The 12,117-nt window shown below is 27.7% G+C and overlaps 3 protein-coding genes across 6 annotated transcripts; 1 reads left to right on the top strand and 2 right to left on the bottom strand.

Moving 5' to 3' along the window:
• The first annotated feature begins 194 nt into the window (after positions 1-194).
• LOC100648835 (two pore calcium channel protein 1) lies at positions 195-5,234 on the top strand. 3 transcript variants are annotated; one of them, XM_012314156.3, is made up of 12 exons: positions 195-657; positions 1,078-1,262; positions 1,344-1,508; positions 1,574-1,699; positions 2,610-2,917; positions 3,010-3,290; positions 3,385-3,603; positions 3,676-3,792; positions 3,859-4,198; positions 4,275-4,576; positions 4,724-4,830; positions 4,912-5,234. In XM_012314156.3, the coding sequence occupies exons 1-12, from the start codon at positions 555-557 to the stop codon at positions 5,149-5,151; spliced, it is 2,493 nt and encodes an 830-aa protein (XP_012169546.1). In that variant the 5' UTR covers positions 195-554; the 3' UTR covers positions 5,152-5,234. The 3 variants fall into 3 exon arrangements, with proteins under 3 accessions (XP_012169546.1, XP_012169547.1, XP_012169545.1); XM_012314157.3 differs by having other exon boundaries at positions 196-657; positions 1,147-1,262; XM_012314155.3 differs by having other exon boundaries at positions 196-657; positions 1,045-1,262.
• A 1,689-nt stretch (positions 5,235-6,923) lies between these two features.
• LOC100647908 (mevalonate kinase) lies at positions 6,924-12,048 on the bottom strand. Its single transcript, NM_001280930.1, is given in 5 exon segments — positions 6,924-7,351; positions 7,633-8,546; positions 8,623-8,724; positions 8,802-8,896; positions 11,925-12,048. Coding segments are annotated over 2 exon segments (1,143 nt in total). The 5' UTR covers positions 8,518-8,546; positions 8,623-8,724; positions 8,802-8,896; positions 11,925-12,048; the 3' UTR covers positions 6,924-7,093.
• On the bottom strand, positions 9,617-12,076 carry LOC105666302 (dolichyl pyrophosphate Man9GlcNAc2 alpha-1,3-glucosyltransferase). Of its 2 annotated transcripts, none has more exons than XM_012314423.3 (3): positions 11,925-12,076; positions 11,460-11,849; positions 9,617-11,364 (listed from the first exon to the last, which is right to left on the bottom strand). In XM_012314423.3, exon 3 carries the CDS (start codon positions 11,279-11,281, stop codon positions 9,647-9,649), a length of 1,635 nt encoding a protein of 544 aa, XP_012169813.2. In that variant the 5' UTR covers positions 11,282-11,364; positions 11,460-11,849; positions 11,925-12,076; the 3' UTR covers positions 9,617-9,646. The 2 variants fall into 2 exon arrangements, with proteins under 2 accessions (XP_012169813.2, XP_048266325.1); XM_048410368.1 differs by having other exon boundaries at positions 11,460-11,842; positions 11,925-12,072.
• Between the last annotated feature and the right edge of the window lie 41 nt (positions 12,077-12,117).

Here is a 12,117-nt window from a genome sequence, read left to right as displayed (position 1 = left end):
TGTTCACAATTGTTCCGGATTCTTTTTTATTTTATTTGAAACCTTTATTTATAATGATGAGTGAAATAAGAACTTTTATAATGTAATAGAAGTTACAATAAAATTTCGAAATGTTTAATTTATTTTATCTTCTATTGCAGATTATATTTATTTTTTAGTAATTAAATATGTCTTATATGCATCAATTTTGTGTTCGTAAAATATATGAAAAACGAAAAGTGAAGTCTTTGTTACATAAGTGAATAGTTGAGTTTTATGGTTTTATCAGTCTAAATAATAGTATCTACTCAAGTTCGGTTTTTGGAGTGCGCATGCGCGTCACGAACTGGAACGTCAAATACAAGAAGATCGAATAATATCATTGTGTTATGATATTGTAATATGTAAAATATGTTTCAAACAAAAATATACGTATATCTCCATACATATTTTTCAGACTAATCCAGTTAGTGCTCAGCATCTGAGTAGTGACATCATTGTGTTAGATATAGCAGTGTAAATTCGTGCTCACACAACAAATGTCTATATGCATGTGACATGTCAGGTATTCTCAAATGTCTTCTCCCAAAACCACTGAATATTCGGGCAATTATCAACGGTTTAATGATGATGCAAACATATCACTCGAGCAAGACATTTCACATCGAACATGCCAAAGTAAGTTGAATGAATTTTAATTGTACTATTTTAATTCATTTCATTTTTTATTTATTCTTTGCAATGAAATTTCTGCTTTTTCATAACTATGTTACTTTTGTCATTTTCACTTTTACTCTTTTAGTTTATAATATTTAACAAACTAAACCTCATATTTTATTTTACACATTTTTCTGGCATAATTATCTATAATAGAGCAATGATATAAAATTTTGCAAAAAATATATAATACATAATTTAGTTAATTATAAGTATAATGTTTGATTATCTTCATGATAAAGATGAAAAGAATTTATTTATTTTATATTATTTATTTTATTGCTGAAAAGTATCATTTACTTTTGCATTATAGAAATATTTATTTTTTATGTTTATTTCTTATTGTAGAATATGGATCTATACTATCATATCCTTCTGCAGAAAATCATGCAAACACCTCCACTGAAAATATAAGAACATCTGATCAAATCATTCATAAATTTGAAACAGATGATGTACATAGAGAAAACATGTCTGAAAATGCAGTACTTCCGTCACATGATTCAATCACAGATCATGATTTGCATTGGGAAATGAATTATCACGAGGCTGCAATATTTTTAGAGGTATTTATACATTTATATGTATATATACTCATATGAATAATTGCTTTCAAATTTACTTACAATAATGTTACATATTCATAGGAAGGTAAAAATAATGAAAAGTTTGATTCACACCCAAAGCATCCGGAAGATTTGCCGGCATATCTCTTAGTTCATAATAATTGGTATTATGGGTTAGATCTATTAACTTCTCTTATACTTTTGGCTTTAGCTCTTGTAGAAGAGCCAGCTGTATCACTGTTTGGTGTAAGTCATTGATAAGAAAGTACTTCTATTTTATTGCAATGGTTATTTATATATTTTGATTTTAGATACCAGTGTGGGCGCATGGATCTATAGAACTTTTTGCTTTGATAATTATAGGTATAGAATTAGCTTTGAAACTAAGATGGATTGGCTGGTCAACAATGCTAAAACACAAGCGAACAATGCTGAAGGTAAAAAGAACTCTTTTTTAGAATCAGATTTAATAGTCTATAGTATAATTTTATTAAACTTCATATAAATCCACCTGAGTTTACTGATATATATGATCTGTATATCCTAATTGCTTATGTTTACATCTGATAATTATTAGTAAATTGAATACCATTATGAGATTGAAGTACAGTTTTCTTTCATTACTTTGTCAATATGTCTAAGAACTGTGTACAATAAAATGGTTGTTTTGCACAAGACTGATACAAAAAGCATGAGGGTACTAATGTGAAGATAAGAAACACCACAAGTGCAGACTATTTAAGATTACATTTTTATTAAAACGAGACGCTGATAATTGCATTATTTGTTCATTTATAATATATTATGTATACTAATACCTTTATTGGGGCATCTTATAGGGAACACATTTAGATTTAACTAATATATGTATACTATATTAATGATTTTACTGCTACTGATTATCATCATCATCATCATCATATTATTGTTGTTGTTGTTGTTATTGTTGTATTATACTTATTCATATTCATATCTATTACACAATGGTTTAAAAGCAATAAAAAGTTATGAAACATTTGTTTGATATGGAATGGATAGATCAGAATAATTAAAATGAATCATTAATAAGAACCTAATAAAAAAAATAAAATTATATAAAGTATAGAATGATACAAAATAAAATTGCTAAAACAACTTGAAATTTAACAAAGATAAATTAGAAAAATTAAGAAAAATTTATAATATGATAATTAGTACATATAATAGGAGCTTTTTTAATAAGAAGTAACATCAATAATAGAAATGAAATTATCATAATTTGTAGTCAATTTGTAGTTACATATTTAAGATATCTTTAATTAATTCTTTAATACAAGTGAAGACTATACATATAAATTATTTTTACAGTGTATCACATTGGTCATCATGTTTTTAGAAGCGATGACAGTACTAGTACGACAATCATCGCATTTCCGTGTAACACGTGCTCTAAGACCCATTTTTTTAGTAGATACGAAATGCTTTGGAGGCGTTAGAAGATTTATCAGACAAATACTTTTGACATTGCCACCAATTCTGGATATGTTAGGCTTGCTTTTATTTTTTATAACACTCTACACTGTATTGGGTTACTATATGTTTTCTGAAATGAATAGAAATTTTTGTACGCTACAAGACAGTTTTGTGAGTCTCTTTGTTCTTCTTACTACTGCTAAGTAAGTATAATTGTAATTAAATTTCCAATAATATTTTAAAACTTGGATACATTTTATTGTGATTAGATATTAGTAACAATATCAATATTTAGTTTTCCAGATGTAATGATGCCATCATATTCAAGAAACAAATGGTATGCGATATATTTTGTATCTTATTTGTCTACAATGTTGTACGTAATGATGAATTTGATGTTGGCGGTGGTTAACGAAACATTTACAGCAGCTGAGCGTGATAAATTTAAAAAACTGTTTTTACATAAAAGAAAAGCATGTCAACATGCCTTTAAGTTATTAGTTTCGAAACAAAATCCGGATAAAATGCGATTTCGCCAATTTGAAGGATTAATGCGATACTATGCTCCGAATAAAAGTACGTAAAATTCCTCCAGATGTACATTAAAGTTTATTTATAAAACAAAAAGGTAAGACAAATTAAATTTATTCCATAATATACTCCACTACAGACATAAGAGACATTGTTCTAATGTATCAACATTTAAATGCTTCTGGAAGTGGAGTTCTAAGTGTTGAAGAGTTTTTAAACATTTATGATACTATTATACTTCAATGGGAACTACAATACTCTACTGTGCCTTGGTATCACAGTACATCACAACCTTTGCAAATTTTATGCACAGGAGCACATGCAGCTATTAGATGGCCATATTTTGAAAGCTTAATGTGTAAGTTTAAAAGGAAGACAAATTTTTATGATACTAATTTACAATTCATATACTCAATTATAAAATGTTTAGATATAACAATCATTGCAAATGGTATTGCTATGATAATAAGGATATTACAGCCAGGTGATAATGTTCATAGCACAATTCTATTTGCTGCATCTTGGGATACTTTTCTTTTCGGAGGAAGTAAGTAAACATAATATTTATAAAAGGTGTATGAAAAATTATTTTAATGCTAATTTTATTTTATAGTATTCGTCACTGAAGCACTAATAAAAGTATTAGGACTTGGTACAAGACGATACCTAAGTTCCGGATGGAATCTTTTCGATTTAGGGACATCTATAATGACACTTGTTGCAGCTTGTATTTTATCTCTTTTTCCTACAGCCACATTTTTTGTTCTATTTAGACCACTTCGACTGCTAAGATTATTTAAAATGAAAAAAAGATACCGAGACGTATTTGGCACACTTGTGATTTTAACTCCCTTGATGTCTTCCACTGCAGTAGTCATGCTTGTTTTATATTATTTTTTTGCAATCATTGGGATGGAATTGTTTGCAGGATATAATATGCGAAATTGTTGCAAGTAAGTACATAAGTAAAATATCTTTTTTAATAAATTATATTTTTAAATTGACTACTAAATAATATGTATTTGTCAGAAATACAACAGTTGAAGACTTTTACAAATACTCTGCCAATGAAAGTACCGCACTAGGATATTATTACCTTAATACTTTTGACAACCTTATAGCCAGTGGAATGACCCTTTTTGAATTAACGGTTGTTAATAATTGGTTTATTTTAATGAATGCATATGCATTTACTGTTGGAATGTATACACGAATATATTTTATGATATTTTATTTGGTGACAATGATTGTTTTAACTATTGTGGTATCCAGTTTCTTAGAGGCCTTTCGATTTAGAATACATTATAAAAAATCAACATCTAAACGTGATGGTAATTGATATTCTTAATTATTTAAAATAAAATATGGAAGAAATATAACTATTTCTTTAAATTTCTTTTGTTATGTTTAACCAAATTTGTACTTTTCTTGGGATTGTTAAATCTTCTATTAGTCCTTTTGTATACATTTCATTACAGAGGAAAAGATGCTACATGAAGAAGTGGAACTGAAATGGGACGAATTGCAATATATAGTAGAAGATTTTCAACTTTTGGAAAAATTGCGACCTTCACTGATAGTTGGTGTAAGTTTTAAGTTTCAAAAAATATGTTTTAAGTTTCATACAATATTTTTATTATTCTGCAATTATATAATAATGTTGTAGGGAACTACTGTTTTTATTGGCTCGCGTCCTCGAACCAGAGAAGTTTTGCAAAGAAAAATGTATACTAATGAAATTACCGAATGGATTATAGAGGCTAAACAAGCAGAAAGGCAGTTTTTATCAAATGCTACTCATAGTTCAGAAGAAAATTATAGAGAGGAAGCAATTTCTGAAACAGATCATGTAGGATTAACAGATAATTTGCGACAAACACATCGTAATACATCAAATGTTGTATAATTGTAATAATAAATTAAATTTTATTGTATCTATTTACAATATAGAAGTATTTAATGGTTGTAATATACAAATTTACAAAGTAATGATGCAGCGATTAAATTTTTTACTAACAACATAAAATAAAAAGAAAATAATATATTTAACTGATATAAAAGAGATTAAACATTTTCATTTCGGATTATGTTGCGATATGTAGAGACTCAAATAATTGATGATATTTTTTAAAATATTGCAACATAAATATAAATCCACTAAATCATATATCTTGCGTAAATAAAGCTTTATTAATATCAAAATTGACTTTTTGCTTTTTCCGCAGATAAAAGTACAATTTTCTTCAGAAAGAATTATGAATCTATTTATAAAATTTTTAATGTATTCTATCCTAAATGCTTGTATTTAGAAATTATTTTACTTTCCCTCTGCAATTGTTTAATTTTTATTTAAACTTCAATTTTCATATTATTTTAACTGTTTGAGTCCCAAGCAGCGTGATCGCGCTGTTTGGATTTTGTGTCGAAAAGTCCCAGTACATTTGAACGCTACGGACGACTGACGTCCGTATTTGGTATTTCATTGTTATCTTCTCAATAATTTTTATTGAACAAAATCTCTTCGCAATCGATTAAAACAAGCGCTATCGCGCTGTTCGGAATTTTTTGACCCTGCTTCTTCAAAGACTCCTGGGATTCAAACGGTTAAATGTGAAAAATTTTATTCTTTATGTTATAAATTATGTAAATAAATAACTAACAAATATATATATCATTTTTTAGTTTTATATTACAAATATATAAAATTGTACTGTATAATATACAAGATGTTCCACTTAATTAACACTTCACTGACCGCTAGCGATTCAACAGCATACGCACGTCCGATCGGCAGCTAAGGCGCAGATTCTCCTTGGTACCGGCTCTGTTTCGGTTTAGACTGTCGGGCGGGAGTATTTGTGCTTTTCGTATGCTCAGATAAAATTGGTTGCTTTTTGCTATTATAGGATAATGAAATTGAATAAAATCTTTTGTTTTCATGATATTAATACTAAATTATATTTGTTTTATCTATTACAACGGTTTTTAGTTCAAATGAGAAATAGTTATAGTCTTCGACGTTATTTATTTCATCGACTTCTAAATCACTATATCTTAGTGGCAATACAGAATCTCGCTTCAGAATAATTATATCACTGCCATCACTTTCATCACCACTATTACTTCTTGAATAATTGTCAAAACAATCTGACAGATCATCTAAATAAAACTCTCCAATATCATTTTTTTCGTTCATCGCGAACGGTAAGTTTTTTAAATTGGTATAAAACTGTGGGAGCTTACAAAGCATCGCAACTGACGCAATTGAGCAAGGTACCTTAGTACTAAATAAAAAATTACTGTTCATATAATGAGAAAGATTATTTATCGCCATGGGAACCGATTAACTATAGGTAGGCTATAGGTCGATAAGCGTTGGCGACAAAAAGCGTTGACGACAAATAAGGTCGGTAAAGTGTTAAAACACACTGTAAAAGATAGAAAAGAATTTTATTAGAAAAAATTAAATGGTGTTAAATTATTGTCCGTAATCTGTATGTGTCCATTTTGAAAGTGATGCTTTCTAAAGATTTTAAGATCATCTATAGTTTCTTGACTAGAATATTTTTCTATACATCAATCAATAGTTTTGACATTATGATAGAAATAAAACAATTATACTATTATGATTAATGAAAAAGGAAAAAATGAAAATAGTTGAAATAAAAAAGATACTAATGAGATGATCATTAACATGTATTAAACTGTATTAAAACTGTAATTTACATTTTGTGTAAAAATTACAAGTACTCTTTATAATTATAAATAAAATTTATATCACATTTAAAATGTTCAGAATAAAAATAAGTTTATTTGCATTAATATATGCAATATTTATAACAAAATTACTAATTAATTTGTACCCCAGGACCGCCCAAAGTCGTTAACTTGACAGTAAATCCATCTGCAATCAATTTTCGTGAAATACTTGCAATAGTTTCTGGCTGTGTATCTGGTAATAAGAGAATGTATGCATGTCCACCACCGCCAGCACCTGTAAGCTTTGCTGCCAAAGCATAATTTTGTGCTTCTGCACAAATTCTGTCTAAAGATGGATGAGAAACTTGACATGTGGCTAGCAGTCCTTGATTCATATTAATAAGTATCTGTAATAATATATGATAAGTTGTAAGAAAATTTGAATACATTTATAGATATAGAAAGTAATGACCAATAATATTTTAACATATTGTTAATCACTTGACCAGACAAATGTTATTTTTCCAAATAACAGACTAATCTTTTAACTCTGTGAATGAAATATTACTAGTTATTCTTATTATACAAGATTTTCTATAAATTGCTTTTAGAAGTATTTTATTCTACTTGAATTAGTAATTATTATAATAATTATTAGCAATAAATTATATTTTAATAAAATACTTACCATTAATTGTCTGTACCCTTCAAGAAAATATTCATCGTCAGTAGAAACTGTTTTCAATTTTTCAATAATTTTAATTACTTCTTTGGATATATTGTCTATAGAACTCATAATCAAATCAATAATAACTGGGTATCTATGTTTCAGTTCTAATAGTCTTTCAACTAAAGCCTTTGTGCTTCTATTTACTCTTGTGTCTACCAGTAAAATTTTTAGAGCATGTACGTTACTTATTGGCTTTACATAATCATCCTTCTTGAATTCTATTATTGACCCATATGTACAGACAGAATTGTCTATTCCAGAGGGGTTTCCATGCATAATTTTTTCACAATTTAGAGCATACTTCGAAATAGTATCTAAGATAGAAAAATCTAATATTTTATAAATATCTTTTTGTAAACGTGACCAATGTAAAAAACACGCAGCGAGACAAACTGCAAAGGAACTAGAACTACCAAGTCCAGAACCAATTCCCAATTCTGTATTTAAGTGAACTTGAAATGGTTTCACTTCGATCTCTTCCTTTTGCGTAATATAAATAAAAAGATAAAAGAATGCTTCCAGGCTTAATCTTTGTTGCAGATTTGCATAACTAATAATGGAAACAAATTCTTTTACTTTGTTATAAAATGCTTCATAATTTTCTACATGTACCATGTCTTTGTTAATAAAAAAGAAATTTTGTATTTGCTGTAGAGGTATGTTAATAAATAAATTTACTTTAGGAAAACATATCTTAACAATTTGTTCTGTTTCGGGTAATTCAGCGAAATTTAGAACTGTACGTAAATCTACACTGGCAGCAACAGCTGTTTTTCCATATACTACAGCATGTTCTCCAAAAAGAATTACTTTTCCAGGAGCAGACACTTTAAACTGAATCATTTTAAATTTCTCAGGTCTAATTCGTGGAGCTATTAATGGAAATAGAATAATATACTTTAAAGATGTACATTAAAATCAATCATAAATGGATCAATTATTAAATACCCTTTTATCATTTCCTTCTTTTCCCACTCTGCTGGTGTTAATGTCTTTTGCTTGAATGCATGAATTGTTTTAAGTTCTTCTTCTAGTACTGAATGTACTGACCTGAAATATTAATTTTAATATAGTATTTAAATAATAGCATATTATTTAAATTTCTTAGGACTTTAAAAATGTAGTACCTATGTCGATGAATTAAAGATTTGCCTTCAAATGCACTAGAAACAATTGTTACAGAAAACTTAGCGCCACAACCATCAGATTCATCTATGACTTCCTGTAACAACATTTAGAAATAATATGAACATTATTTAATAGATATAGTAACAAAACAATCTACATATTTCTAATACTATCAGGAACTTTATGATCTTCCTAACATAAAATTTATGTTAAATGATATATGTAAATATTTACTTTCAAAACAAATAGTTTTTAGAAAATAAAATTAGACTTGTATTATAAAAATATTATTGATATCCGTTGACGGATAAATTACATAAATTTGTGTTTCTTATTATTAATTATTCTAAAGTCAATCAACTCTTTTTCCTGTAACGATATAAGTATATCGTTACAAGGTTTCCAACTACAAAGAGTTAAATTTGTATTCATAACATTATTGTTATGCTAATTTAGAAAAGTAGAATTCAGTAATAGAGTAAAGTTCAAATTTCCGTAAAGTATTGTATAAAATGCAAAAAAATGCATTTCTATGGTATTTATCAGTGCAGATAACTCATAAAAGAATGCGATTAGCTAATGCTTCAGTAAAGGTGACGATACATATAAACAATATTTTTATCGTCGTAAATATTAGATAATCGTGAATAGTTTAAGCATGTGGCTGCGACACGTTTCGTAAATATATCATAAAGCAATATTCTTCTGAAATATTATCTTAAATTGTTGAATTATATTGAAAAAGAAAAATAATTAGTTTTTAATAATTTATTAAAATAATTTAATAAGGAGTATGGTAATAATATAACATAAATTAAGTTGTTTTTCTGATTTATTTCAATTTTTAATATTTTTCATATACAAATTGTTTGTAATTAAAGTATAAGTAGAAAGCAATAAAGTGTCCACAGGAATAGACAGAAACTAATAATGCAAAAAGATCTGGATACCTCTTTGGAGGTTTCAAAAAACCACTAATAAGAGAAAGCATTATTATTCCTAGAATTGAACAATAAAACAGAATTATTTTCCAAAAAGATAGAGTAGAACTTACAACAACAAAAATATTCTTATAATGTATCATATTTCTTTTTAATTTGGTAAATATTGATTTATTCTCATTGTTTTTTAGCTTTGCTTTAATTTGTCTTTGATTGGTTACAAGCACATTCTTTTTTAAGTTAATATTACTCAACAATTTGCTGTTATCAAACACATCAGAATATGCCCATAGAACAAAAATGAAATAAAAGATTAATGTAGCCCAATATACCATGTACAAACCATCTTTTATAAATAATGGTAACATACTAAAGTGTGAAATAATTAAAAACCAAAAACAAGGAAACGAATTGCTTTGAAAATACAATAAAACTGGAATTGCAACAAGTAGGATTGATTTTTCATGAACTTGAAATGAAAACAGGAAAAATGCTAATGCACAGTTAATAAGAGAAATAACAAACTTCTCTTTCTGTGGATTTAAGTATAGATTTATGCAACTCGGTGAAACAGCAAATGTAGTTGACATTAAACAAATTTTGGCTAATTCCTTGTTTGCAAAAGTATTACGTAATTTAAAAATCACATTGATTGTACACCAAATATTAGCAACTTTATCTTCGAATACACCTCTAGAAACTGGAAATAATCGAAGAACAACACTTACAAACGTTTCCCAACTTTTAATGAAAGGTAACCATATGATAAAAAATGTAGAAAGTACTGTAATTGATATACAGAAGAGCATTACTAAATTAAACAACCAAAACCGTTCTTTCATAGGTGAATATTTTCCAAGTATGTAAAAGAAAATTGGCAATGCATGGTAAAGTTCCATTTGCTTATAGTTTAGTGCTGCAACAAATAAGATCGACCCGATAATAAATGAATTTTGAAGTATAGCTGTAACAGCACTAATGAACAGTCCTAATGAAAATGAATTATATTGAAAATGTCCATGATCTATTAATATTAAACCTGGATATATTAATATAAACAGAAGATTAATATGTTTTCTCTTCAGACCAAATATAGGCAGTTCTACTTTTTCGAAGTTTTCAGATACTTGATTAGTTAATATAAAATATATTATCGATGGGATATAAATCAAAATATCTACACAAAGAACACTGAGTCTCATAAAATATTTATGACTTTCAGATGAGAAACCTCTAGATTCGTGTAACTTTATGTAAGAAGAATTGATCATATTGGCAACATAGCCCAGCACTAAACTATGATAAGCCGTTAATGGTGGATAGTCTAATCCCCAATACTGTAAATCATTATTTGTTGTATTTATGTACCATTTTTCAATTGGCACATTTAACGTTATTTCTTGCCAATGCCGTTGGGCTTCATAGTCTCCAAACATTGGAGGCTTTCCTTCACCACTGTAGGAATGATATGTAACACACCATCTCAAAAGGAGAGCAAATAGTGAGATTAACAAGATCTGTGTGTTTTCTTGCATCATATATGTTGAGTAAGCTTCAACAGCTTATATTTGCAAGCATGCTCTTGATTAACAAATATATTTCAAAAATAACATTTAGCTACCTAGGTTTATATAGAAAATTTAAGGTTAGAATGAAAACAGTAGAACGAAATAAAGAATATATACGCAAATATGATGAATCATACAAAATACATACCACGTGTGAAGCGTTTAATTCTTTGATTAATTTGTTTTTTATGTAACTCTCAGTATATGACATATTTAAAATCAAATTTCTAATCTTGATCTTAATTCACCACGCTTTCAAATGCGAGGAGATAAGTTATTATATATTTATTGATATTTATTTACTTTAAAATTAGCGTAGTTATTTTGATAAACTTTGCAATCATAAGCAGCAAATGTATGATAAAATATAATACTTCTTCTTTTATTTTTTGGTTATATGACTTTTTTGGTTTGAATGATCGTTGAGTTCAAGTGAACGTCAAGGTACATTTTTTGAACTCATTCGCATAATTTGATATGATGTTATCAATTGATTTTTAATATTTCGACTAATCGAATGATTTTAATATTCTGAAAACTATTATCTTTATGAGCCTTTTTGTTATTTTTGGGATTATTTTGCAATAGTTAGATGAAAATTAATGTCTATTACCTGCAGGAACGTCGATATTAACAGAACTTCTCTGTGAAGCAGTTTTACTGACATAAAAACGAGATTAAAGTCTATGCAGTTACATATTTTTCAAACTACGAACATTGCTCATTGCAGACTCAAGCAGACTTTTTATTATGCATGTATTCCTAGAAAGTTATTTAATTATTCTAATACAAAATAGATAAGGATT

The sequence above is a fragment of the Bombus terrestris genome, chromosome 11 (genome assembly GCF_910591885.1).
Source record: "Bombus terrestris chromosome 11, iyBomTerr1.2, whole genome shotgun sequence".
NCBI lineage: Eukaryota > Metazoa > Arthropoda > Insecta > Hymenoptera > Apidae > Bombus > Bombus terrestris.
The sequence above is the reverse complement of the archived record's forward strand: the minus strand, read 5'-3'. Positions and strand labels throughout refer to the sequence as shown.